The sequence below is a fragment of the Echeneis naucrates genome, chromosome 16 (genome assembly GCF_900963305.1).
Source record: "Echeneis naucrates chromosome 16, fEcheNa1.1, whole genome shotgun sequence".
NCBI classification, from domain to species: domain Eukaryota; kingdom Metazoa; phylum Chordata; class Actinopteri; order Carangiformes; family Echeneidae; genus Echeneis; species Echeneis naucrates.
Genome location: NC_042526.1, coordinates 16,404,597 through 16,429,415, shown reverse-complemented (window position 1 = coordinate 16,429,415; position 24,819 = coordinate 16,404,597). Strand labels below are relative to the sequence as shown.

At 43.5% G+C, this 24,819-nt stretch overlaps 2 protein-coding genes across 3 annotated transcripts; one reads left to right on the top strand and one right to left on the bottom strand.

Moving 5' to 3' along the window:
- The first annotated feature begins 3,162 nt into the window (after positions 1–3,162).
- Positions 3,163–11,117, top strand: LOC115056054 (netrin-4-like). Of its 2 annotated transcripts, none has more exons than XM_029522299.1 (10): positions 3,163–3,485; positions 3,683–4,239; positions 6,009–6,281; positions 7,068–7,194; positions 7,415–7,603; positions 8,368–8,575; positions 8,735–8,847; positions 8,977–9,045; positions 9,494–9,667; positions 10,205–11,117. In XM_029522299.1, the coding sequence occupies exons 1-10, from the start codon at positions 3,425–3,427 to the stop codon at positions 10,345–10,347; spliced, it is 1,914 nt and encodes a 637-aa protein (XP_029378159.1). In that variant the 5' UTR covers positions 3,163–3,424; the 3' UTR covers positions 10,348–11,117. The 2 variants fall into 2 exon arrangements, with proteins under 2 accessions (XP_029378159.1, XP_029378158.1); XM_029522298.1 differs by having other exon boundaries at positions 3,680–4,239.
- Positions 11,118–12,502: 1,385 nt separating this feature from the next.
- Positions 12,503–19,047, bottom strand: LOC115056055 (methionine aminopeptidase 2-like). Its single transcript, XM_029522300.1, has 11 exons — positions 18,873–19,047; positions 17,961–18,074; positions 17,664–17,726; positions 16,879–16,981; positions 16,470–16,631; positions 16,105–16,286; positions 15,802–15,896; positions 14,762–14,858; positions 14,566–14,669; positions 13,352–13,467; positions 12,503–13,179 (listed from the first exon to the last, which is right to left on the bottom strand). The coding sequence occupies exons 1-11, from the start codon at positions 19,045–19,047 to the stop codon at positions 12,927–12,929; spliced, it is 1,464 nt and encodes a 487-aa protein (XP_029378160.1). The 3' UTR covers positions 12,503–12,926.
- Positions 19,048–24,819: the final 5,772 nt, after the last annotated feature.

Below are 24,819 nucleotides of genomic sequence, written 5' to 3'. Positions count from 1 at the left end.
TAACAAAAACCTATGCCAAAACGTCTGTTTAGAAATCTAACTGCATTCTTTTAGCTGTTTTTCCAGTGATATCGGACAAGAGAAACCTTTCAATGTTGAGAAATTTGTAACATCATGTAATTTATGTAATTTTAAAATATGTATTGTAGCTGGTTTCCTGCAGGTTCGCTCTTTCAGCTATCAGTTTTTCAATACACCAAAGAAGAGCATGCACCTGTGGTTTGTACAGTAGTAAAAAGTGTCACTTTCCCCACTGTTAATGATACTCTAGGTTTTCTTTTTTCCTTCTACTCCTGCCACATGGTGGATGACGGGACACAGTGAAGCGTTAGCCGTCTCTGGGCCTTCCGCTCTCCTCCAATAACAATTAAAAAACTAAAATATGACACATCCGCCCGTCTGGCTTTTATGAACGTGAAACTCCCACAGTTCCCCTGTATATTTGGCCACTCTGACTGTTAATTCAAGCCTGTGCTCAGTCATCTGTTCAGTCTTTCCTGTGCAGTGAGACAGGATGTCAAAAGGTGACATAAAATATAGAATGTAAACTTCCAGAGGCGTCTGGATGGAGGAGGCTCCTGAGGGAAACGTGTGTACGGCGGACTGAGTGAACCACTTGCTGTGCTAATTAATGTCGAATCTTACTGCAGTCTTTTTATAAAATAAATGAGCTACATAATGGGAGGAGTTGAAATTCAGTACTAATATTCACAGAAAATGATCCTTGTTTCATTTTTTTCTTTCATTACAGATTGAGCCTGCTGATGAAACATGGGTGAGGGCAATGTTATGACTAGGGAGAAGCAGACAGATAGCAGTGATAAACGTCATAAAAAATGGAAGCGTAAAAACCAGTAACAGGGGGTCTCGGGAGCCTTCCCTCCGTTTAATGCCTAGCCCGCGGGCACGGCACCTAGCCTCCTCGCCTGGAGCATGTCTGGCTTTTTGTCTGGCTTTTACAGGGGAGTAGACAGATTATTTGCAAGGGTTGAGACAGTTCAGTGAGCTGAAGGTACTAGGTGACATGGCAGCATGAGGGGGGAGGAGGGAGCCATATCCTTTTACAGTCTGGAAATAAAACAAGCCAGAAGCAGTGGAACGGGCCTGAGTGTGTCATCTTATTGGCCTATCAGATGATGAAACTACAGCAGCATAATTGGTTGCGGAGGTCCAGTACCGACAACACAAGGATGATCTAAACCCTCTGCTGCATGGTATCATCCGGCCTCATGTTGACTACTGCATTTATATGCACAAACCTTTTCTTGTGGTATCCAGTTAGAAACTTTTACAATACAACAAAAGTGGAATACTTCCTGGATATAAAGCCCATAAAACAATGCCTTCTGTTGAAGGCATTGTTTTGGGGAACATTTCCTTCCTTTCTGGGAGTTAAATGAGAAGTTTCTCTTGCCAATATAGTAAAATATGAAGCTTTAACTGGCAGCTTGTTACCTGAGCTCAGGAAAACTGGTTCTGTTTAAAAGTAACAAATTCTGCCCAACAGCACCCCTAAAGTCATTAATTATAATGTTCTATAAGCACAAGTAATGAGTTGTGGTCTTACTGGGCACTATGTTCTGGACTGTTTCTTGGCCAAGTCTGGTGGTGTCTCCGGCATGATATATTTTGACATGTCACCCTCATAAAACAGCAAATTGACACTTTTTCACATTGTGTTCTGTAAAAACAAACAAGCTATAACACATTAATTTGAGAGCTGCAGAAATGTAGCTAGTTTCCCCTCATTGATATTTCCAGTGCTAACCTGAGATAAAAACTCCTGGCAGTAGCTTAAGAGTTATCAGCATTTTGACTGAAGTCTTTGCCAAAAACCACATAAGCGAAGTATAAACTAATTAGTGTATTATTCCCCAAATGACATGACTTTAATTCTGTTGAGCCATAACAGAGAAAAACAACAAACAGCTGGAGTTAAAGAGATTGAAGGAATTTGTTTGTAATGCTCCTTGCTTTCATCCTGTCAGGGGAATAGACCACAGACTGGCCAAGATTAGACATCCTTCCTGCAGCATTTTTCGTGGTGACCCCTGGGATTTTACGATTGAAAAACAAGCAAATGATGTGCAAAGAGAACAGCTCAAGGTGCATCAGCCCGTGCCCCGGTGGATCGTCTGGAGACGCCTGAAATAACCCATGCAAATCTAAAAACACACAGACACGAACCCCGTCCCCTTGTAAGAGAAGAGGCCACCACTGTCACGAGAGTCACAGTATTCCAGGAATGTTCTGATCCATCAGGGCCAGGATGCCTTAGGGAAGTGACGGAGAGTGCTCATGACTCCCCTTCTCCTTCTTTAACTTGCACAAATATGAGAGGATGATTCATGTGACAGGCCACATTCACAACGAGAACAAATCACTCCTGACCGCATGTATTCACAGGTATAATGTATATTCCAAATGACACTGCTCCCTTGTCACCTCTACTCGTCAGCCTGCCTTGTCTTTGACTGTCTGCTCCAGTTTTTCTTTAGAGCTTTTACATGGTATGAATTGAGAATGATAAATCTTGTTAGTCACAGATGAAGCTGCATATAGGAGGCTGTTATGCATATGCAGTATTTTCCCCCTTGAAATGTCTCCTTTTCCCCAATAGATGAAGTCAGTGTTAAAGTTTAAAAAAAGGCATGCAACTGGATGATTACAGGGGTCGAGGGTTATGTGACCCCTCAGGTCCAGGACTTGTCTGTCTGAGGGGCAGGTAAAGCGTGGTTAATGAGTGGCAGTTAGAAATAAGTGGTGATATGTGGAAGGAATGCAACAGTGACACACTTCAGTACTTGTGTAGTTTTATGGAAGCAGCCAAAATGCCGCAGTCAATGTTTCATCTCTAAACATTTCATTTCCTCTGTAGATCTGATGACAACTAATTTCCTTCATCGTTCAGTAAATGTGTGTTTTTCTTCACATTTGAGTAACAACCCTTTTCTTTATTTCAATCCCCTTCTCAGATTAAAAGGTGATTGATGTTTCCCCCAAACATTCCAGAGATGGTTTTGATATCATTTCTATTTTTTAAGGAGTGCTTTTAGGAATCGGGGAGGGGAGGGGTGTGGGAAACATCCAGAGGAGGGCGGTGCTTGCTTCTTCATATCCCCAAATGTCAATGAACTCTACACGGCAGAGTTGAACCTTGAAGTGTGTGAGGTGGAATAATGAAAGGATAATGACTGCATAACTCGTGGATTGCACTGCTTTAGATTAACGTGGCATTTCGTCACGATGACAGACAGATACGTTTGCACTCCAGTCATTTATGTTTCCTCATTTCTACGTCCCAGCAGCATGTTAGTTTATTCTCTGTTTTAGAGCAATTTCGGATTATTAACAGGTGGGACTCCTTGGATCAAGCTGGTGGAGGTGTCTTCCTGCTCGCGTCCAAAAATTAAACTCCTTCAGGATGAGACTGTGGAGTTTACTGATCCTTTTTCCGCTGTGCGCATCCTCCCCTCTTCCAGACGGTGAGTGTAGACTTGTGGTTCAAACCTTTGCGCGTGTAATTTGTGAGGATGTGAGTAAATGAAACAAACGCGTGTGACCACGATCCGTTTGCAGCAGAACAGCCCCTAAGGCACTGTCTATCTAAGTGAGCAAACACGTACGGCTCTGTCATCCTCACACAGATTATACAAAAATAAACGCACACTTTTCTCAGCAGAGACGCCCCGAAGGAGAGATCCAGCTGCGGAGAGCAGCTGCTCCAGCAGATCCTGCAACCCACAGATGGGTAACCTGGTCCAGGGAAGGGTGCTGAGCGCCCAGACAGTGTGCGGCTCCAACTTTTCCGAGCCCTACTGCTTCTACCGGCAGACAGCCGCTCCCCGCAGGAAGGACGCCTGCCCGGCGGCTCAGTGCGGCAAGTGCAGCTCTGCCATCCCCAGCCAGGCGCACCCTCCGTCTGCCATGAGCGACTCCTCCTTCCGTTACCCCGACACCTGGTGGCAGTCTGCGGAGGGGGTGACAGAGGAGACCCTCCAGCTGGACCTGGAGACTCGGTTCCTCTTCACCCACCTCATCCTCCTGTTCCGCTCCCCCCGCCCCGCTGCCATGACCCTGGAGCGCTCCCAGGATCACGGACGCACGTGGAAGACCCTCCGGTACTACGCCCGGGACTGCGAGGAGGCGTTTGGCCTCACCGAGGGCTCAACGGTCGGAGAGAGCGAAGCAACATGCACATCCAAATATTCAGGAGCTTTTCCCTGCACCAGAGGAGAGGTGAGTCCACAGGTTCATGAAGTGTGACAATACCGAGAGGGTGTGTGTGTGTGATGGGGCCAAAATAAGCAAACAAGAGAAACAGCCTGAACTGACTCTAAGTGCTCAGTGATTTGGAGTGTTATCTGTTATGCTTTATATTTCAATTTCTTGCTCTACCTTGCTCTGATGCTTTTGCCTGCTCAGGCACACAGAGGTGTCATACAGCAACACTAGGTGAAGGGAAGTTGGTGCTGACGCACACTTCCCCAGCACTCTTGATGTCCATTTATTGGCACTGAGATGATCTATTACAGAGCTATTCAGTTAAGTTTGCTCTGAGGGCCACATTTTTTGGAGGCCAAGGGCCCAAATATTTCTGCTCCTGTTTTAAAACTATTCCTACCAATATATTTGGTTATTTTGCAGGAGAAAAAAAAACATTGTTTGATTTTCCCCTATGTACCCAATTAACATTACAAACTTCAGCAGCATTGATTTGAACAAATCAGGACTGACACGATTTGCTACAGGTTTCATTGTTTGAGAGTATTTTAGTGTGCAGTAGTTTCCCAGCACAGCTCCACGTCTCTAGATCCATCCCTACTGAGTGAAAACTAAAAGTGAATTACTGAAAGTTGAGATGATGCTTAGTCTGGCTCAGATTGAATTTAAGAACAGAGCCACCACAAGCACCTGGGAATGAATGGTCTTTATTATCAACACATTCATATAATTTAGTTAACTCTGCATGGGGACTTGAGGTCAAGCTATCAGTTGCACAGATCTAATCATGAAGTTGATATTACCGTCAACACTGAACAGTCAATCAATGTGGACTTGTACCTGCTGCAGCAGATATAGATAGTTCATGGGCAGACACATCCAGTCACACAGACGGCGTCAGCTAGAGATTAGTTTTACTCCAAAGTGCCTCAGACCATGTTGGGAGGGCCGCGTCTGAGTGAATATTTGGTTTTGACTGATCTCATAATTGCAGTGTATTTGCAGCAAGTATGTGTCTATCAGTTTGTCAGCTCCATGGTGTAAACCCCACACGCATCATAATCAGTGTCTCTGTTGCTCAAGGCTCAGAGACATCCCCAAAATGTTACAAGAAAATGTAAACATTTTCCGTACTAAGACAGCACCATACTATACACTCTGCTTGCAGTAATGACATGAAGTATGTATGCACCGCCATCACAAGACAACCTTTTGTTAGTGCAGGTGCGAGTTTACAGTGAATACACTTGTTCTTGACATGCACCCACTAAATAAATTACATCAATGCATTCCACTTGTAAACAGTACAGATGGACAGTGTAGGATGTTATTAAGTATGGATTGAGACTATAATAAAAAATGGCACCTATCATTTCAGCAAAGATTATATTTGTGTTTTTGCAGGTAATAATTTATAAACACTGTACATACAGGGCTGATGCTGCTTGAGGTGTTCAGTGTGGTTAAATTAGAGGAGAAAAAGCTGCTCATAGTTCCAGACATTTTGGAGATTCAACATTTCCACAAAATCTTTAAGCACCTTAATACATACAGTTTGTTTGAGAAAGATAAACATTAAACTTAATGAAGGGGAACAAGAGGCATTTGTCCATGTTTACATTGGAGTTTACTCAGATTTACTTAGAATAGCAACTGTTTAAAGAGCCAGACTGATGCCTGTTTATTTTTTGGTATCACTAAAATAAGAAAGCAATGTCATAATTTCTTCACCAGTGAAACAACAAATGTTTTTCAGAGAGTCTCATGTCTATTACTATTTCCAGGTAATCTATCAAGCTCTGTCCCCCTGGCACTCAGTGGATCCCTATGGACGAGCTGCTCAAGACCAACTCATGATCACTAACCTAAGAGTCCGTCTGCTGCAGCAGCAGCCGTGTCCCTGTCAGGCCAAACATCCTGGCTCTTCTGTGCTCCCCACTAACCACTACGCAATATATGACTTTATCGTCAAAGGCAGCTGCCTCTGCAATGGACACGCTGACCACTGTGTTCCAGCCAGGGGCTACCAGCCCAGCCCCCAGAAGACCAGTAACATGGTGAGCTTTTCTGGTTTTGATTCTGTGTAACATACAGCTTGCAGGTGCGCCGGCTTTCATCAAACAAATATGCTTGTACAATTTGTTCTGTTGTGAAGATGTTTTGTCTTGATGAAGCCTGCTGACGGTTTTCGCTGGTCTCTGTTTTTTGTTGATGTGGTGAGATTGGGAGTAGATGGTTTGAGGTTTTGTTCCCACCAGTCCTTTGTTACACAGCTGTGGGCTGGTATGTGCTGTACAACCTGTGGGTTGCAGTGAAGACTGGATATTAGGACATAGCTTTACCTACCATTAGAGGGATTTAAAGATGTGGAAACCTTCATTATAGTATTCATCTTAATGCTTTAACAGCCCAAAGTCTCTGTCATGTTATTGTCTATACTGTAAATGGAGAACAGGAGCACCAGTTTAATTCTAGCGTGGCCTGGGGGGGTTTGAACAAGTTAGATATGCAGTAATACGCTGCATAGCATGTAATCACTGTGGTTATGTAGCAATACACACTTATCACACAGAACACGGGGAAGGCAATTTGAAATCAGCATCAGTAAATATGTCATGTATGTTTTTGTACCTTTTGTAAGGATTTGTTTATTTCTGTCCTCATAGTTTCCTTCATTTGCAATGATGTTGAGACACATACAAACACACACAGATAAAATTCAAAAGAGGAAAATACTCAATACAATATATTATTGCTATACTTGAGACTATTTAGAGATGCGTTCAGCTTCCAAAAACATCGAAGGAATGGTTTATTTTCTGCCTGTTGTGTTTGCTTGGTAGGTCCACGGCAAGTGTGTTTGCAGACACAACACAGCTGGTGACCACTGTGAGCGCTGTGCACCTCTATACAATGACCGACCCTGGCAGGCTGCCAATGGCATCATAGGGACACCACATAAGTGCCAGAGTGAGTGATGGGGCAAGAGAATCACACAGCATGTAGACTTATCTCCAAAATGAGTATCATAATGTCACATGCGACCTTTTAGACTGATGCTTGATGAATAACGGCGCAGTTCCTCTTTTTATGTCAGCAGCTATAAGAGCTGTCACTTGCTATCGCTAAGTTTTGCAAGATGAGCCGAGCAAAGGAAAATATCTCTTTGTGTATGTGCATCTTAACACAGAGTGCAAGTGTAACGGTCACGCCAAGAGCTGTCACTTAAGCCGGGGACTGTGGCTGGCATCAGGACAACGGAGTGGTGGCGTGTGTGATGACTGCCGCCACAACACAGATGGCCGTCACTGCCAGAGCTGTAAGAATGGCTTTTTCAGGGACCCCAGTCGTCCAAAGACAGCTCCCGACTCCTGCAAACGTGAGGCCCTTTTTAAATTGCCCCCTTTTCCCCCCAGAGTGTAGCTTTTCTGTTCCTGAAAGCATGACTCTGTCTGGATGAATGCCAGATGAGAATCCCAATTAAGAGAAGCAGCCTTTGATATTTGGAGAATTGATTTTTTTTTTTTACCCTCCAGATTAAAGCAGATAGATTTCTCTTTGATAAAGGTATTTTCCCTCAGCACTTTTCTAAGTCACTGTCATGTCTATAATGTGAGAGTAAGATAACTCCGGCCTGCTCCTTAGCAGGAATGACGAAGGCCTTACTGTTTTGGAATGTGACTGTTATTGCAAACAATGAAGGAATTTCCCATGGTCCACGCGAGCACATTTTTCCCATTCTTGCCCTCTCCCCCCACCAGGCATGCTGCAGCATTTTTAAGAACAAACGGGCCATTTTTGGAAACAGATGAAGCAAATCTGTAACAAAAAACAATCTGTCATCACCAGGGACCATCCATTCAGTGAGAGGGGGAGTGACTTGCTATTTGTTTTTACTGCAGCCGACTAAAGCATGTTGAGTACATGCATTCAACTGTTCACCTGCGATACGAGATTGATAAAACATATATCACTTTTATACTGCGGTGGCAATTCACTGTTTAGACAATAAATATGTCAGTTATTGTTCTAGCATGTTCATCATTTGCACACATGGATATACATAATGTACTGTTTGATTGCCTCTTCGCTGAGGCACCGAGATGTTAACAAGCTTGTCCTGTCTCCTCTCTCCCTCTGCAGCCTGTTCCTGCCACCCTGTGGGCTCTGTCCTCTCAGGGGGTAGCCCTCTCTGCAGCCCTAGCAGTGGGGAATGCACTTGTAAACCTGGGGTCGGAGGCCCCCGCTGTGACAGCTGCATGATCGGATACTGGGGGCTTCATGAATACGGCTGCCGTCCATGTGACTGCACAGGGGATTGTGACCCCTACACTGGTGACTGCATTCCTGGGTGAGAGCCACAACCTATATCGCTATACGAATCAGAAAATGTAAAGCCAGATACATTGATGCATGCTAGAATTAAACCCAGAGTGCAAGCAGAGTGCACTCTGGGTTGTTAACACTGAGCAGAGCCCTGGATCTGACTGGTTTTGCCTCTGCAACGCAGCTCAGATGTGGAGGTTTTCTATACAGCCACTGGCCACATGGGAAACAGCAGCAATAGTAGTGAGAAGGCACTCTTTAGGGTAGAGGAGCTTTTCTCTGCACTGCACCACTCGGGTGAGTCGCAGGTCATATCACACTCTGCACCCTCATCAGCCAACACAGATACAAATGCAGCTTTTTAAAGCCTGAAATCTACTCAGCATGATGGGATGATTTACATTAATGTTATTGATTGTTTTCCAGAGAAATGTGAATGTGTAGAAGTAACCCTTGGCAGCCCGAAACTCTTTTGTGCTGCAGAGTACGACTACGGTAAGTTGTGTTTGATGCAGTCACTGATTTAGCATTAATCCTGACAGTTATGGATTGTGGGTTAATTCAATGATAATATGAAATCTGTGGCAACTTAAAACCCAACAGATCTGTTTATAAGTTAAATGTTATAAAACATTCCCGGTTGTTTCACTTGATATTATGTGATGCAATTCCTTAACTGAAAGGGACACTTGGTATTTTTTGTGAACAAAAGAAAAATGTGATGTTGAGTGCATTTAGCCCCTTCAGTTTTCAGATGCATCTTAACGTGCCCAATGAGCACTTGTGTGGGCAGATTTCAACTTTACCCGAAAAAATCTCTTAAGGAAAAGGTCACTAGGGCCAAAGTTTAAAGGTTTGAGAAGTGTGAAGTCAGTAGCTGCTGGGAAGTTTTTCCACAGAGCTAATTTGTTGACAGTGATTTATTGAAGCGCTTCCTTTGCAGTGCTGCTGGTGAAGGTGATGTCAGCTCACGACAAAGGCTCCCATGCAGAGGTAGAGGTCAAGGTCAAGAAGATCTTGTACCAGAACCCTCAGATGAAGATCCAGAGGGGAAGTGTCACCCTTTACCCAGAGTCCTGGACCATCCAAGGCTGTACTTGCCCCATCCTCAATCCAGGTCAGCAAATAATAACAATAACAATAACAACAATAATAATATATTATATTTGTAGTGCTCTTGAGATTCAAAGAATCAACAGAAAATAACAAAAAGAAGAAACAGTCTATAAGAAAAGTCTAACAACTTAAACTTAATCAAGTTAAAAGTTGCCGCCAGCACTTCGATTGAGAAATGTTGTTGCTTATACACTAAGTATAATTAGTTGACTCTTGAGCCCATAATCTGCCACCCTTGAGCTGAATATAAGATCGTTGTCATTCCTACAGAGATTTTGAGATTAGAATACACATTTGCAGTTTAAGGATTAGAGACACTTCTGTGGTATAAGACCATTTCACATTTAACCCTTCATAATAATCATATCTGGCCACAGTCACCAAGCACACAGCAGAGTATTTGACTAACTTGTTTATTATATTTATATAATGATGTACTTTTTTTACTTAAGGGATTTTTTTCTCTGTTCTGTGAATTGTTGTGCCATCCTTAGTAGAGTTGAAATCCACTGACGCTCTCTCCCCCTCCTCTCTCCAGGATCTGAGTATGTAGTGGCAGGTTATGAAGACTGGAGGACCAGTCGACTCATGGTCAATAGCAAGAGTCTTGTGAAACCTTGGAAGTCAAGTCTGGGGCGCAAAATCTTCCATATGCTCAAGAGAGACTGCGGCCGCCGGTAGGACATCGCTGAGAAACGTGAAGTACAGAGGAATGGAAAGGTGGAAGATCAGCTGTTATATACAGATGATGTATGGGATGAGTGAAATAATGGGCAAGATGAACATGTGTTATGGAGTATTTGAAACAGGCACTGTTTGGACTCTAAAGTGAACACAAAAAGAGAAAAAAGCAATGCCCCCCGTATAGGGATTTCACTGTTCAGTTGTTTTCCCACGTCCACTCCACAACCAAAAAAGCCCACAACACTACCAATCTGAGGTTGTTGAAAAACTGTGGTAAAAGTAAGCACATACTGTAAGGAGATACCTCCACACACACGGTCACTTAAGGGTCAAGGAAAACAAAGTAAGACCTTCATCCAGGCCAAGCTGACGTGAGAATCTCATTCTGGTGTCACAGCATCCCTCAGTTCTTCATTCTTCCCGGTTATTTATAAAGCAACAGGGAGTGCATGTTCAATACTCAATTATACTTTATTTCCTGGCCAAAGTTGCTGTCAGAGTCGATGAGCCAAAACAGTCACGTCCTCTTCTATCTATCTCACTGAGAGCTGTTTACTTTGAAATTTTGCAAAGGCCATGACTGAATTATCCTTGTGGCCTCGCACATATTGGTGATAAATCATGAATGAGTCAACATCAGAGTGTGGATCTGTGCATATGCTTGATGTCCTTGGCAGTGAGTCTGGGACAGTACAGGTCTGAACAAGTAACTCCTGGATGAGGAGAGAGGATGAAAAAAAAAAAATACATTAAAGGAATCAGGCGGCTTAATCTGAACAGCTCTTCTTTGCTCTGGCACACTCGCCTGCCTGCTGTCTGACAAGAGCAAAATACACTCCACTCCACCCTCTCAGGTTTGCAGCACATGCAAGCAGCCAAAGTACTTAAGATTGAGGGTGCTCTTACAGCTGGTTTACTTACAAAAGTGGATTGTTAGGTTGTTTAATTCAGATACAATTCTTTAAGGATGTTCTACTTGCCTCAAAAAACCTACTTCCATATGAGGAGGATTGACTTGAGAGGGCCCCTCTGAACCCAACCCTGTGGGAGCCAGTGTGTGTGTTTGTGAGAACGATAGCACATGCTCTCTCAGCATATGTTTCTCTTTTTGGCCTGTGACTCCTGTTGCCCCAAAATAAATATGTATTAAAAGCCTGGGTACTCACTGACATCACAGTGTATCAGGTCCAGAGCCCCCAGGCCCTTTCAGAGCTAGGCCCAGTTAAGAATAGGCTTGGTCCACTGTCTCCAAGGAGAAGGACAAACAGTGTGTAGAGACATGAAGCATCCCTCTGTCATAACATCACCACCCATGTCCTTGTCAGAAAGACTTTACCAAATAGGATGGACCAAAAATGTTCTTGTTAAGGACAAAGTGGTGATTTGGGCTACATGAATGTGCTCTGTCGTCATTGTCATATTTGTATTGCTATTTCTGTGTGTCCCACACGTCCCCCCCCCCCCCCTTTTTTTTTTTTTTTTAAATCTAAACCACATAAACTCAGCAGTCAGTGTGCTCATTTTTAATGCCTCTGGGAAAAGTCTATTTCATTCCATGCTCACATTATGCTGAAGCTGGAAGCTATTAATAGCCTGGTGTGTCTTCCTGTGACATTTTTATGAGAAGAGGTGGTCGACTGATGTTTGACCCATGCTTTAGTACTGCCCCCCTTTGGTTAAATGAGCAAAATACACTTTTAGATGGTTAAATAAATTTTACATCATCATTCACACTGAGTTCTGGCTTTACTGGGTAGACCTATATAATACTAAGGCAATCTCATACAACAGACTCATCTTCATAAAGGTTACGACATTCAGCTTGGGTTAAAATTGTTTTCAAGGGGATTAGAAAACTTTATAATTTGGAAGGATAACATTTGTGGTGGATAAAATAATAAACACCTACATTTCCAATGTCAATAATAATAGCAACCCAACCAACACCTCAAGAACAGTTTAAACTAAAAACTAATATTATAAGCTACATTAAATAAACCAGGACTTTTGCATTAGACTGCATTAAGTGTTTCTAATAAACTGGTGAATGCATGTCTAGTATTAATGCACTTCATTATGTTAAGCTGCTACAGCTACATTAATATGGACACAGTATTCAATGCAAGATTTATAACAATTTATTTCTTATAAAAACTGCCTCAAATTAAAATAGAGCAAATAAATATAGAAATATACTGTCATTATTTCTATAAATAAATGAAGCACAGCATTTTAGGCAAAGTGTTCACCAAAACATTTTTTTTGCATGATTCCCTTGCATATATTCTTTTTTGCATAATTCCTAAAAGCGGCACGTCAAAATGTAACTAAAAATGACAACACTGCACTTCATAAAGAAGTGTCTACAGGCTCGGTCCTTTGGGGGAAAAAAAAGTAGTACTAGTAAGCTACTGCCATGACACAAGTCTTTTGCTCTTGCTAACAATTATCTAAAGGTACTCAAGCAGTGGAAATTTAGGTCTGAGAAATATTGCATAATTGCTATCATTCTGAAGAGGTTTGTTGTCTCTGAGCTGTCATGCTCCTCCTGGTTTGCCTCGAGCTCTGGCACATGCTTAGTAGTCATCTCCCCGGCTCACTACCTCCTTGTAGGTGGGCCTGAGTAGGATGGTGTGCTCGTACTGGGCAGTGTAGCTGCCTTTGATGTCGCAGAGAGGTGGGTACGGGTCTATGATGCCAAGGTCACACAGATTCTTCAATGCCATCAGGTACTTGCTCTCGCCCAGGCGGTCCAGCCAGCGGCGGCAGAATGCCAAGGTGCCAAAGTTCTCATTGATCACATTCAAGAGGTGTTTAGCTCTCGGAAGTCTGCGGCACAGTGAGAACATGGAGTCAGGAGTGAGACAAACATAACAAACTCAAGGTTCAATCTATAGATGCAAACGCGCAGATGTGGTCAATAAAAAACTGATCATTCTGTGAATAATTTTCAAACTGGATATTGTGAATTTCAACACAGCAATAAGATTAAAACAATGACCTTATTGGTACATGCCCAACATTGAAGTTTTTCATGTAGTGTGAACACTCCATGTCATCATGGACTGCACCTCTTCCTGTGCTGCCAAATGTCTCGATGGCATAAGCTTCACCTTCCTGAGAGGCAGCAGAAAGAAAGACATTTTCACTTTTAAAGTTTTTTTAAGTTTCCATCTAAATGTATCTAAAGTATGTGGCACTGAATGGGTATGACATTAGTGAATGGGACAAACACTCAGGGGGAGTGCAGAGAGCAAATGCTAACAAAAGCCTCAAGTTTTGAGTGGCTGACGTATTTGTGTATTTGTGTATTTGTGTGTCGCCTATTAAGGACAGAAGTGTCCTTTCAGGAGCAGCGCCTCCTGTGAGTTGATGGGCTGAGTTTCATTGGCGCTTTTGTCTCCATCAGCGTGTGGCTGTTGTTAGAGTCCCTGTGGTATTAGCTGATAAGACTGCGACACCCTCTCTCACTGCACCGATAATCAGTCAAAGTGCTAGCAGCCCCCATGGCACGCCCAGCTGCCACTACAGTCGTGCACCCTCTGATCACAGAGGAGGGTAATGTCCCTGTTACACCAACACACACACAGCTAAAAATACAATACGCAAAGCTGCCACATCAGCATCAGCACCCCCCCAACCCCCCTTTATCCTGGAAGCATCAGGTAAAAAGCTTGACGCAGCAACTTCCCAATTAAAATGCTCAGTTCTGTCCAAATACAGTCATGTACTGCAGCTGTGCAGACGTGAGCCAGCCAGGGATCTCAGTGTAGTCCAGTGTAGTTAGATTAGTTAGTGCAAAGCTTTGGCGAAAGCACGGCTCTGTTAATGAACTCTGGATGCCCACTTTTCAGCACCGTTGCAGTGAAATGAGAAGCTGGAGTTTTAACACGTGTTGCTCCTCGATGCGGCTGGTAATTCCATTAAAGGTGTAATTAAAGTGCTGACGAGGGTGACTAAGAAGCTGTTAGAGCAGTGAATTGGAACATTTCTCCACAACCCATTGTAACCCTAACCAGCCGCGTGTTCTTCCAATTACACTTAAGAATTAAAAAGGATTTATTTATATGCAAGGTCAAGCAGCTAAGGAAGGTTTAATTTCAGGCACTTCAGTGAAAAAGGCTGCAGTCCTGCTTCATGCCCCAGGATGTAGTCACACCCACTTGTCTCTGATGAAGTAACTTTTAATCCTGTTGTGCTGATGAGGATACAGACCTCCATCCTTGTGGCCTCTCCACCTTTGACGATAGGGACTGTCTTCCCTGAGTGTATCCTGTACTGTCCAATGGAGTGACCATTGAGATTCCTGATCGGCTTCACTGTGCAGAGAACAACCGTGCAGAGGCTTCACAAATCGGACTCAGACTGAACCCGTGCATGAGGTGAGAGTGGAAAAACGGCCTCACATTACCTTGATATGTTTTCCCATCGATCTCCACTTCATATGACTCCATGACCTCCTGAATGGTCTCACCGACATCGCACAGGCGCACATCGATTCCTGCAAACTGGGACGGAGAAGTGTTTACGCACACGCATCACTAAATTACAGCGAACTCCTCATGCACAGACAACCTACAGAGTGAGAAATATTTGTCACCCCCAGTTGTGCTGTGTCTTTTTTATAAGCAGCGCTCGAATAATTTAGAGGTGAACACAAACTCTCCAGCAGGCAGAAAACCAGAAGTTCCTAAATAACTCTGAAGCGAGGAACACACCATTCATCATATGAGGCAACTTGACAGGTAGACACAATCCTAATGAACTTTTAAACGCTAATACATTTAGATACTACATAATATTTATTACCCAGCTTTGTATGTATCTGTAAACTTCTACAAATTGATACTGAGCCAATGCACTTCGAAGTTAGTATATATATTCAGTATATTTGTTTTGTAGATGCTTTGAATTTGTATTGTCTTAGTTTTTTTTAAATTATTATTTATTAGCTGTATCCAAAAGGGGTGAGATTTCAAACATAAACTTAAATGATCATTTGCCTGTACTTTATTAGCCACTGGATTGTTGCCATGTTATTGCTGTACTTGCTGCACATATTGATTATATGAAATTCTCACACTTTATCTGCCTCTAACAGTATCTACACCATTTCTGTTAGTTACACTATGCATCTGCTCTTCAATTTTGGTGTGTGGGAACATTCAAGTATCACACATGATGAACCTACCACAGAACTTTTGTGCCAAATCAAGTCACATTGAGTCATATTTTATTCGGAATCAATTGTAAGAAACTAAAAACGTTTTTGTGACCATGGTATTACTCTAGAGACTTAGTAAGTTCATAATTCACTGCAATGTATTTATGAATATCAACACCGGTGTGGTGTGAATACTGAACTAAATGAGTCTCATTTCTCCAGGATTTTATGTAAAATGTACCCAGCAGAGCAAAGACGCATCACGCATGAGAAGAAGATGTGGTTACCCTGATACCGGTGTTTGTTGCATCTCTTACGGCCTCCAGCAGCCTGTCATACTTTGGATTGAAAGTGACAGTGAAAGCGCAGTCTATTATTCGACCTGAAAGACCAAACAATTTGATTATTCATGACAGGAAGGTGCTCATTTCTGCAGAAACACAGCATCCCTCAGTCTAGAAGACGGGAAAGTTAATTAACGTATGAGGACGGTTTATTCCAGGCAGTAAGAATTATAATTCCATTATCATTTTACTCTGTTGTGATAAATGCTCCACAAGTTCTTAAAAAGGTAATTAGTGAGCTGTTACCGTTGATGTGAGTTCCAAAGTCAATTTTGCAGACGTCGTCGTAGCGCAGCACGGTGGGGTCTCCTGCGTTGGGGGTGTAGTGAGCAGCACAGTGGTTGATGGAACAGCCGGTGGGGAAGGCCAGGCCAGCCTTTAGCCCATTTTCTTTGATGAGCCTCCTGGAGCAGTCTTCAAGCTTCTCACTGCCGGAAACAGAGAGCGACACAAAGGGACAGGAACAATGGGACTGGTGTCAGAAGAGATAAAGGAGCAAAAAAAAAGGTTGGACCCACACAGCAGTTCTGACCATTTCAAGTCAGTATGAGGACCCAAGATTAAAGTCATTTCAAAGACTCTCAGGGACAATATTTCAGTGTAAGTCTCACCAGATCTCAATCATGGCCATCCCTGGCTTGATCCAGCTCCTGACGTAGGAGCGGACCTGTCGGTGTGCCTCGGCCGCCTGCCTGAAGTCACTCCACATCTCCTCATTGGCCCTGTCCAGTGCCCGTTTCTCTTCGCTGGTGATCCGCCATGCTGCACTGCGCCTGACGTAGGGGTTGGTAGGCACACGAGAGAGAAGCGGACGCATACACAAACTGTATAAATACAACACAATCTCGGGAAGCCCTTCAATTTTTTAACTGAAGACAAGTTTGAGAAATAATTCAACTGCACGCTCCACGTTGAAGCCCCACTGTGGAGTGGAGTCCAACGTGAATAAGTGCAACACAGAAAGAGCTAAATAAACGATAATCATGTCACACAGTGGACAACAATGTGGAGGTCACACACCCGTCTTTTGATGGGGGGTATTCACATTCCTCTCCCTTTGGAAAGTCTCCGTTGGGATACAGCTCACAAATAGGGACTGAGGGAGGGTCAGTCTGTCCCTTCACTGTGGCCCAGATAGGAGCAAAGGAGAAGCAGAGGATCAGCAGCAAAAACAGGAATTATCCTTCCTATGTTCCTCACATCAGTGTGAGGCACAGCTAAAGAATGATTGCTCTTGACTCACAGATCTGAGTGAGCCATCCATGGGAAGAGGAACTTGTTTGCAAGAAACATCCATGCCAATACAAAAGCACTTGTATTTTACAGCAGCTTGTGATGATTATATAATTAGCACCTTTTTAGGATCACTTGCTCTCAGTTGGGACTGTTAGACTGACTTTACTGTTTTTACTGGCTGTTAAAGTTGAATCTGCTCTCATTAACTGAGCCCAATCTGTTTGTTGTGTAAGATCCTGTACCAATTTGTCTTGCACCCCCAGTGTCAGTACGGCAACGCGGAACTTGCATGACGTTTATAAGCCCCGTCAAACTGCTTTTGTGCACCTGTTGTACTAACCTAATGAGTTCATTCATTTTGATTCATGATGTGGCTGTACTGTAGCTGAGTCGGAACAATGCTCCTCCAGAGCTATCTAATCCATTCAAGAGCATGTAACAGAATAAAACTGTGATTTGAACTGTAGTTTGAATTTCACTTCTGTATCAAGTGAAAAGAGCCAAATATGTAGTAACACTGTAGAGACGCATTATGCTGCACTCAGAAAAAACAAAAAAAAAAAGCTTACGTCCTTTCTTTTTCTTCTTCTTCTTCTTCTTCTTTCCAGCTGAGTTCTCTCCCTCATCCCCATCTGTTGAAAGCATCATTAGTTTCAATACAGTCTGAAAAGTGAGAAATATTGACAGGGGCTTGGGCATTATTCCCAGTATGCTACTGAAAATCAGATATCTCATTGCAGATATGACCGGCTGAATTTCACCATGCACTTCCAGGGTCTTAAAGTTCAGCAAAATCAGCACTGCAGATGATGATGATGATGATAATGATAATGGCGATATTGATGATGGTGGTGACGATGAGTTACCTTCTTCTCCATCCTCCTCCCGCTCTTTGTCCTCCAGTGTGTGCAGCTCCAACTGTTTTGTCACATCCCCAACACCTCCAGCTTCTCCGCCCCCCTCAGCCTCATTTGTCCCTGCTGCAAAGTCACACACAGTTGTGCATGCATGTGCTGGTAAACACGCACGTGTACACCAGTGGGGCCCGTGCACATGCATGCCATGCACACAGAGACACACACAAACAGACAGAGTGAGTAAATAATTTGCGGTTCAGAGTCATTTAAAGAAAGTGCATCCACTACAATCTCAACTTGGCAGGGTCTGTGCATAAATTCTTTCTATAGCTTGGGAGTCAATACCCTCAAGGGCATATGTACCTTGCAGCATTATGACATTTAGCCCTTCAGAGACAGTGCTGTGTGGACCACACTTGACTTAGGTCAGGTTCAACAACTGAGGCTTTTCGGGGGAATTTATGTTTCCCCTTTTAGAGGCAGGAAAGCTGCAATGATCTTCATGGTGTTTTTTTTTTTTTAATAAGAGTGTTTGTCATCTTATTGCACTAAAACTGTTGATACTTCCATTACATAATTTCATGCAGCTTAGGGGGATTTATGGGATAGAACATATTTAATCTGGAGTAAAAATGAAATTTTATTCCATCACCCATATCTTCAAATGAATTCTTTCAATCTGTTTTGAGGTAGAATTAGGTTGTTTTTTTTTTTTTTTTTTGAGAATGTCCCGTTTCCTGATGCCTCTCAGTTGCCTCTCTCTCAGACTTGGGACAGCTGGACATTGACACTACCTGACAGGATGAAAAGTCTCCTGTCCTGCATATCTAATGCTCTCGCTCCGTGCCGAGCGGCACCGGAGGAGACTGTTTTGCGCTATTTTCTCATCGATTCTCGGACCGCAAAGTGGTGTCTCTTTACCTGGCGCGGTGGTCCTGCTCCTCTTCTTCTTTCTTCTCCTCTTCTTGACTGATTCTGGTGCATCAGCGTCTTCTTTCTCCTCGTTCAAGTCGTCCCCATTAAGAAGTTGAGGGTCCACTTCGTGCTGTGGCTCCGTCTCCGCCATGATCAGTGACTGAGGGATGAAGTGACGCATAAGCTGCTGAGAGCCTCCAGTGGTCAAAGCGGAAAAGCGTGCTGGAGACAGCTGAGCCAATAATGAGCTATTAGACCATCTCTGTGCAACAACTTGACCCGGATAGAGGGAAGACGATCCCTCCTCTATCCCGGAGGAGCACAAAACTTTCATTTATCATCAGATTTCCTCTTCCTCTGTGTGTGTGGGGGGGTGAGGAGATTTAAAAAAAAAAAAAAAAAAAATCCCATTCAGGGACAGACAGTTCTAGGTGAACAGCACAATCCCTGTGAATCCTGCAAAGGCTGAAATGGCTGTTTGAGAGTCCATCGTGTCACATGCATGGCCTGCTGGAGCCGCACTTTCCTCTGAACCCGGCTTCAGGTCACCGGGTGTCCCACATGGACACCTTATCTGATCCCGTGAGCGGTGTTTTGTTATGTATTGTTGTCACCGACCCCCCCCCCACCCAGCCGCTTCCTGGACTCGATCATTAATGGTATTTATTGTAAGTGTGTAACCAGGCAACCAGGTGGACCAACATCAGTCCGAGCTGGATGGAAAGCGCTCTTATTTTGTACACCAGGAGCCCACACTGCGGGTTTCTCTGTAGCCTGAAACTAATTCCTGTGTGGGGTTTTTTATTATTATTATCTTGTTTCTGGGGGGGGGGGGGTAATGTTTTGTCCCGGTCCGGTGGCGGCACACAGAGCAGGGCCTTTGTATTTCTTTGACCAGGTGGGTCAATGATTGATTTGGCGAACCGCAATGTCAAAGAAACTGTCGGAGATTAACATCTGAAATCATCTGTCCTCAGCCGGCCAGACCAAACCGAGTTAGAGCCGCTCGAAGCTGCGTTTTGCCTCCTTTAAGTGCGGCGGCCGGAGGAGTTGAGCTGGAGGAGCGGACTCTGAGGTCACCTCCCTGTTCATCACGGATCACCGCCGTGCTCCTCATACACGTTGTTAACCATTTCCCTCCGTTATGCGTGCAGTGATCGGAAGATGGAGAGCAGAGACTGCGACGAGCTCCCTGAAAAGCCGCCAGATGAGACGTGCGGGACCGGGAGACCCGGAGCTTCACCTGCTGCACCGATGCGGGACCTCGGCCCGGTGGATGCCTACAGGCGGGCGGCCCCGCTCTTATTAACCGAGCTGTCCCGTCTGCTGTGCCAGCACAGGCGGACTGGGGGGTCTCTGCCTCACGGGGTTGTAAATATCCTGAATTATTCCTGGCAGGATGCGACCGCGGGGGCGGTGCACCCCCAGAGTCCGGGCCAGACCCCAAAACGACGGAAGCCGTCAGGAGCCTGGAGGCCGCGTGGATCTCCCCGCCAGGAGTCAGGAGTCAGGCAGGCCGCTGGAAGTTCAGGTGCCTCAGAGAGGAAACTCAAAGCTGGCTCAAAAACACGCGTGAAAAGGCTCAAACTAAAGTCCAGCAGAGGTAAATAACCCCTGGCTCGCATTTCTGTGGAAGTCTCCAATGAAAAAGTCCTGTTTTCTTTTTTTTCTTTTTTTTGCTAAGTTAGTTTGCTAATTCAAAATATTTAGGACTAAACTACCAAACGACCCCCAGTTTGGTGAACTAATTTATTATGCTGGCTTAGTGATCTTAGAGATCTTTCATTTATACAATCATGCTCGCCTTTTCATTTTCCTGCATACTGATGGTAACTCTCCTCCAAACTGTTCAGCCCACCTGTTATATAACATTTATTTTTCTCAATATTTTAAACCCTACGTAAACCTCTGGACCAAAATCCAATCATTAATCACTTATTGAGACTTGCAGCGTCAATAGTTTATGAGAAACTGACAAATTTTTTAATGATGGTATTTTGACAACAAGCCATAATTTGAGATTTGATTGCTTTTTGTTTTTCAACAGCTCTCCAAATACAAATGCTCTTAATACAACCCAATATTTAATTTTGTGACACAATCCGTGTTTGTAGCCTTTTGATTGGAAAAGAATAAACACATAGATAAAGCCAATTTCACTAGAACAACATAAACACCAACAAAAGAGCTTTTACATCACCTCTGAACCTAAAATGGCCGTGCTTGATAGTAAATGATATCAGCACATATACTATATGTACTATATATGGAAAAGTAGCAATAAGGCAAAAAAAAAGGAGGAGGACAGTCAGACCAATGCCACTGCACCATGCTCAGACAATAACAACGAGTGACAAAAGTGGAACATTGTTAAGTCATTTTTTTATGACCTTCATGACTGAAGTGAAGGACATAGACATCTTTGGTTGCAAGTGTGCGGAAATGAGAGGATATGTTTACCAGATCAGACAAGGTAGCTGATAGCTGGGCACAGATGTACTGTAGTTTGTTAGTCAGTTACAGGGCTATTAGATTACATTAAGTTCCCTGATGTCCCTGTTTGCAAGTTATATAGTATATGGGCAGTATCATCCATCCAGAGATTAAGCTCGTTGTTCTCCCTCCTCAACAGCTTCCAACTCCTCAACTGTCGGTATCTCCATCTCATCCAGCATCTTGAAAGACCCAGGTATGAAATGGAGCTGCAGCAATGTGTTAATGTTGGCCGTGCGACTGTGGTTGACTGTGTTTCTGCTGCGCCTGTGCTTCCTCAGCTGGATGTGATTTGTGTCCAGGTTGGATCATTCAGCCAAAGCTTCCCTCCTATGATGAGCCTCAGTGGATCAGTTTGTGTCAGTGGGTGGTGGAGAGACTGCAGACGGCAAGAAATCACCAGTGTGTTGTAAACCTGCACAGCTGCATTTGTGTCAATGAGTTTTGGAAGTTCAAAATGATACATTTGATATTCAAATTTTTCTGGCAATATCAGCGGTCAGTTGTTCCATCCACAATTTTGTTCCAGACCAAAACATCTCACGATGGATGAGTTCTGAGAGACATTCCCATTAGCCTCAGCTTTACTGTGTTTAGTGCTAACAAATGGACGCTGAGCTGTATGGAGTACCATCTCAATAATGTGCATAAAAGAGAAAATTCTAATAAAAACTATCATCATGGCCATGAGGTCAGCATGTGTGGAAAAGAAAAATCATCACACCTTTATCCTCTGACAATTTTTCTTTTCAAAGCTAACCAAAACACAGAAGGATATAAAACACTGCTGAATCAGAGCAGATCAGTTAAAAAAAAAAAATCCAATAAATGAGCAGAAACTTAATGAATAACCTTGTAGTGACGAAGCAAAGTCAATCAATGAAATAGTACCAAACCATGTTTGGCTTTGAATTGTAATTCCATAGTAATGCTGGGTCTAGTTTTTTTGGTTGAGATATTAATGTTTTAAGTCTAAAAATATACTCCATCTTAGAAAACTGCCAACAGCCGGACAGAACTTGAGCAAACCCCTTATAATCCGTCACTATGGAGAAACAAGGGCAAAACTGAAGGACAGCGCCAGAAGAAGGTCCCAACCTGCAACTTTCGTTAACGGGATACCCCAAATACCACAAGTGAAGCAGCAGGATCCGGCATGGCAGAAACTGCACTACAGGATTAACGACGGCTCATCATTTATATAGTATCCTTTCCCCATCATGTTTATTCAGAACTGTCCTAAATAGAGTATTTATCTAAGAACTAAATTCAATATCAGGCATATGGAAAATGTGTAACTGTGTCACTTGACCCCTGACCCCGCCCTCCCAGCTACCCATCTGGTGGTATGGCAGTTTGCCAAAGCCATTCTGGTCTGTCCTGCGGGGGCTACTATACCAACGTGTTCAGTGATGGTGACTGTTCCGTTGTCCTGGCAACCATCACAGCGTTTGGGCATGGGGCTGTTACACACCCTGTCAGGTGAGTTCATGTGAGAGTGTCTGAATAAATGAAAAGGTGGACTAGGGGTGGATTACAGTGTAAACGCTTGCATAATGTCTTCATCAGCTTTGGTAGTTTTGAACACAACCCAGATTTTCCTTCAGTTATTGAACTTTCTGGTTCTTGTTTTTTGAAGGTTGGCCCATAATAGGGGCAAAAAGTCACAATATCTCTGCTTCTTCTCCTTTGAATTTTGAATAGAAATCTGTTCTCCTGTAGGTCAATAAACTCAATATAAATGCAATGAGTGCCTAAGTGTCACTGATCTTAAACTCTCTGTGATCATTTTGTGGAATGGCTTTAATGATGTTTAAGATGTAGTTCTCTCTTTATGTTCCTCCAGCTCGTCCATTACAGCAGTGTGGGACCAGAACGGTGGATTCATAAGTGACCACAATGGGAACATAACTAAACAATGGAACTGGCAGACTGATCGTACACTGAAGGAGAAGATCGTTATACAGGTGAAGAGTCAGCCGCAGATCCAGGATAGTGACTCTGGAGAGTGTTATATTAAAGGTCATCAACAGCAGGTTTATTAACATGAAGGAAGTGTTGCATAGAGAATATGTGTCCAGATAAGAAAAATATTAAGAGCAAAGGTCAGAAAATTTGAATTGTGAGATATCAATAGTGGAAATATCACATTAGAGTCTGCACGGTTTCACCTGGGACCTGTGTCCCGCTCTGATCCTCCACCTCTCTTTCCTTCAACGGTGCTTCAACAATGTTTTTGCTTCAATAGCCTCCAATCAAGGGTATAGCAAACAGTCTTTTAAATTAACCATTCATTTTGAGTGCATCCACAATAGCTGAGACTATGGCCGTCACCCCCCCGCAGCGAGTAGGTTTAATTTAACCTACCTTGTGCTGCAGCTTTGTTCGGTGCGGGACCTGGCGGCCTCCCTCTCAGTCCAGGATCCAAACTCGATCACGTCAGGGTCACCAATTATGTTGTGGCGGAAAGAGGAATCAGGTGATCCGGAAATCCGGACACAGGACACAGGGAATCTCTTTGATTCACATCGGTCCTGCTAACAACATAGTCAGAGACAGAAAAATACAACATACAACATGTGACATGCCTTCATATACCTAAGACAGGTGTGTGTCTGTGTTGTGTGGATAGCCTTCACCCTTATCTTGAGCTTCAACCACGGTGATTGTGCAGCACTATGTGTGTGTGTGTCGTGTAGTTCTCTCTCCATGCAGAGCGGAGGGCTGGCTTCTCTACAGCTCTTTTTGTAAGTAAATGATAAAATAATCAGTGAATGTGTTTTCCTGTCTGCTGCAGTTGTCAGATGTGATCTCAGTGATGCTGCTCAGTGGCACGTCTGCCACGCTCACTTTCATGTGCTCCAACGAAAGTGTTCAACTTCCTCTTTCTGCCCTGTCTGCCATCAACCAATCAAAGGAAATGGTGAGATCATAATCATTCAATAGACAATAGATTCACAAGTCTTCTTCAAAAAGCCCAGTTAAAATGATCTTCTCTGCATTTAAAGCTGTGCTTGAAAACCGATGGAAAATTTATCTCTGATGCTGCTCAAGACCTGCTGCTGGGAAGCAAGACAAATTCTCCCGCTGTCATGCTAGAGAGCAAGAGGAACCTGACACTGACACCCGTAAAACACTTTTTACAACAATATATTGTTTTTATATCTGTCCTGGTCTGGTGTGGAGGTAGTTTGAGGAAAAGATGACGGTAGAGATTCTTATTGTAATGAGTCTGAGCTGTGTAGACTGTACATGTAGATCATAGTTTAAATGATCAGCTGTTTTCCTTCATCGTTTGGGGACAGATTGATGTCTACAGGTTCTGCCAAGCCTTCACTCTGTGTAGAAACATCGTGCTAAATGGCTTGTGTAGTTCTATGTCATATATTCTACCGTGTGAGTAATGATGTGTGGCAGGTGTATGCGTGCTCCCAGGAGGCCTCCCAGGTGGTCAGGGAGA

Excerpts from the sequence above, each read along its gene's own strand:
- LOC115056054 (XM_029522298.1), top strand. The coding sequence starts at position 3,425 with ATGAGACTGTGGAGTTTACTGATCCTTTTTCCGCTGTGCGCATCCTCC. Across the intron at positions 7,195-7,414 it reads GACACCACATAAGTGCCAGA|AGTGCAAGTGTAACGGTCAC; the intron begins GTGAGTGATGGG and ends ATCTTAACACAG. Across the intron at positions 9,046-9,493 it reads TGCTGCAGAGTACGACTACG|TGCTGCTGGTGAAGGTGATG; the intron begins GTAAGTTGTGTT and ends CTTCCTTTGCAG.
- LOC115056055 (XM_029522300.1), bottom strand. The coding sequence starts at position 19,047 with ATGCGTCACTTCATCCCTCAGTCACTGATCATGGCGGAGACGGAGCCA. Across the intron at positions 16,287-16,469 it reads ATGGCCATGATTGAGATCTG|TGAGAAGCTTGAAGACTGCT; the intron begins GTGAGACTTACA and ends TGTTTCCGGCAG. Across the intron at positions 15,897-16,104 it reads CTTTGGAACTCACATCAACG|GTCGAATAATAGACTGCGCT; the intron begins GTAACAGCTCAC and ends TTGGTCTTTCAG.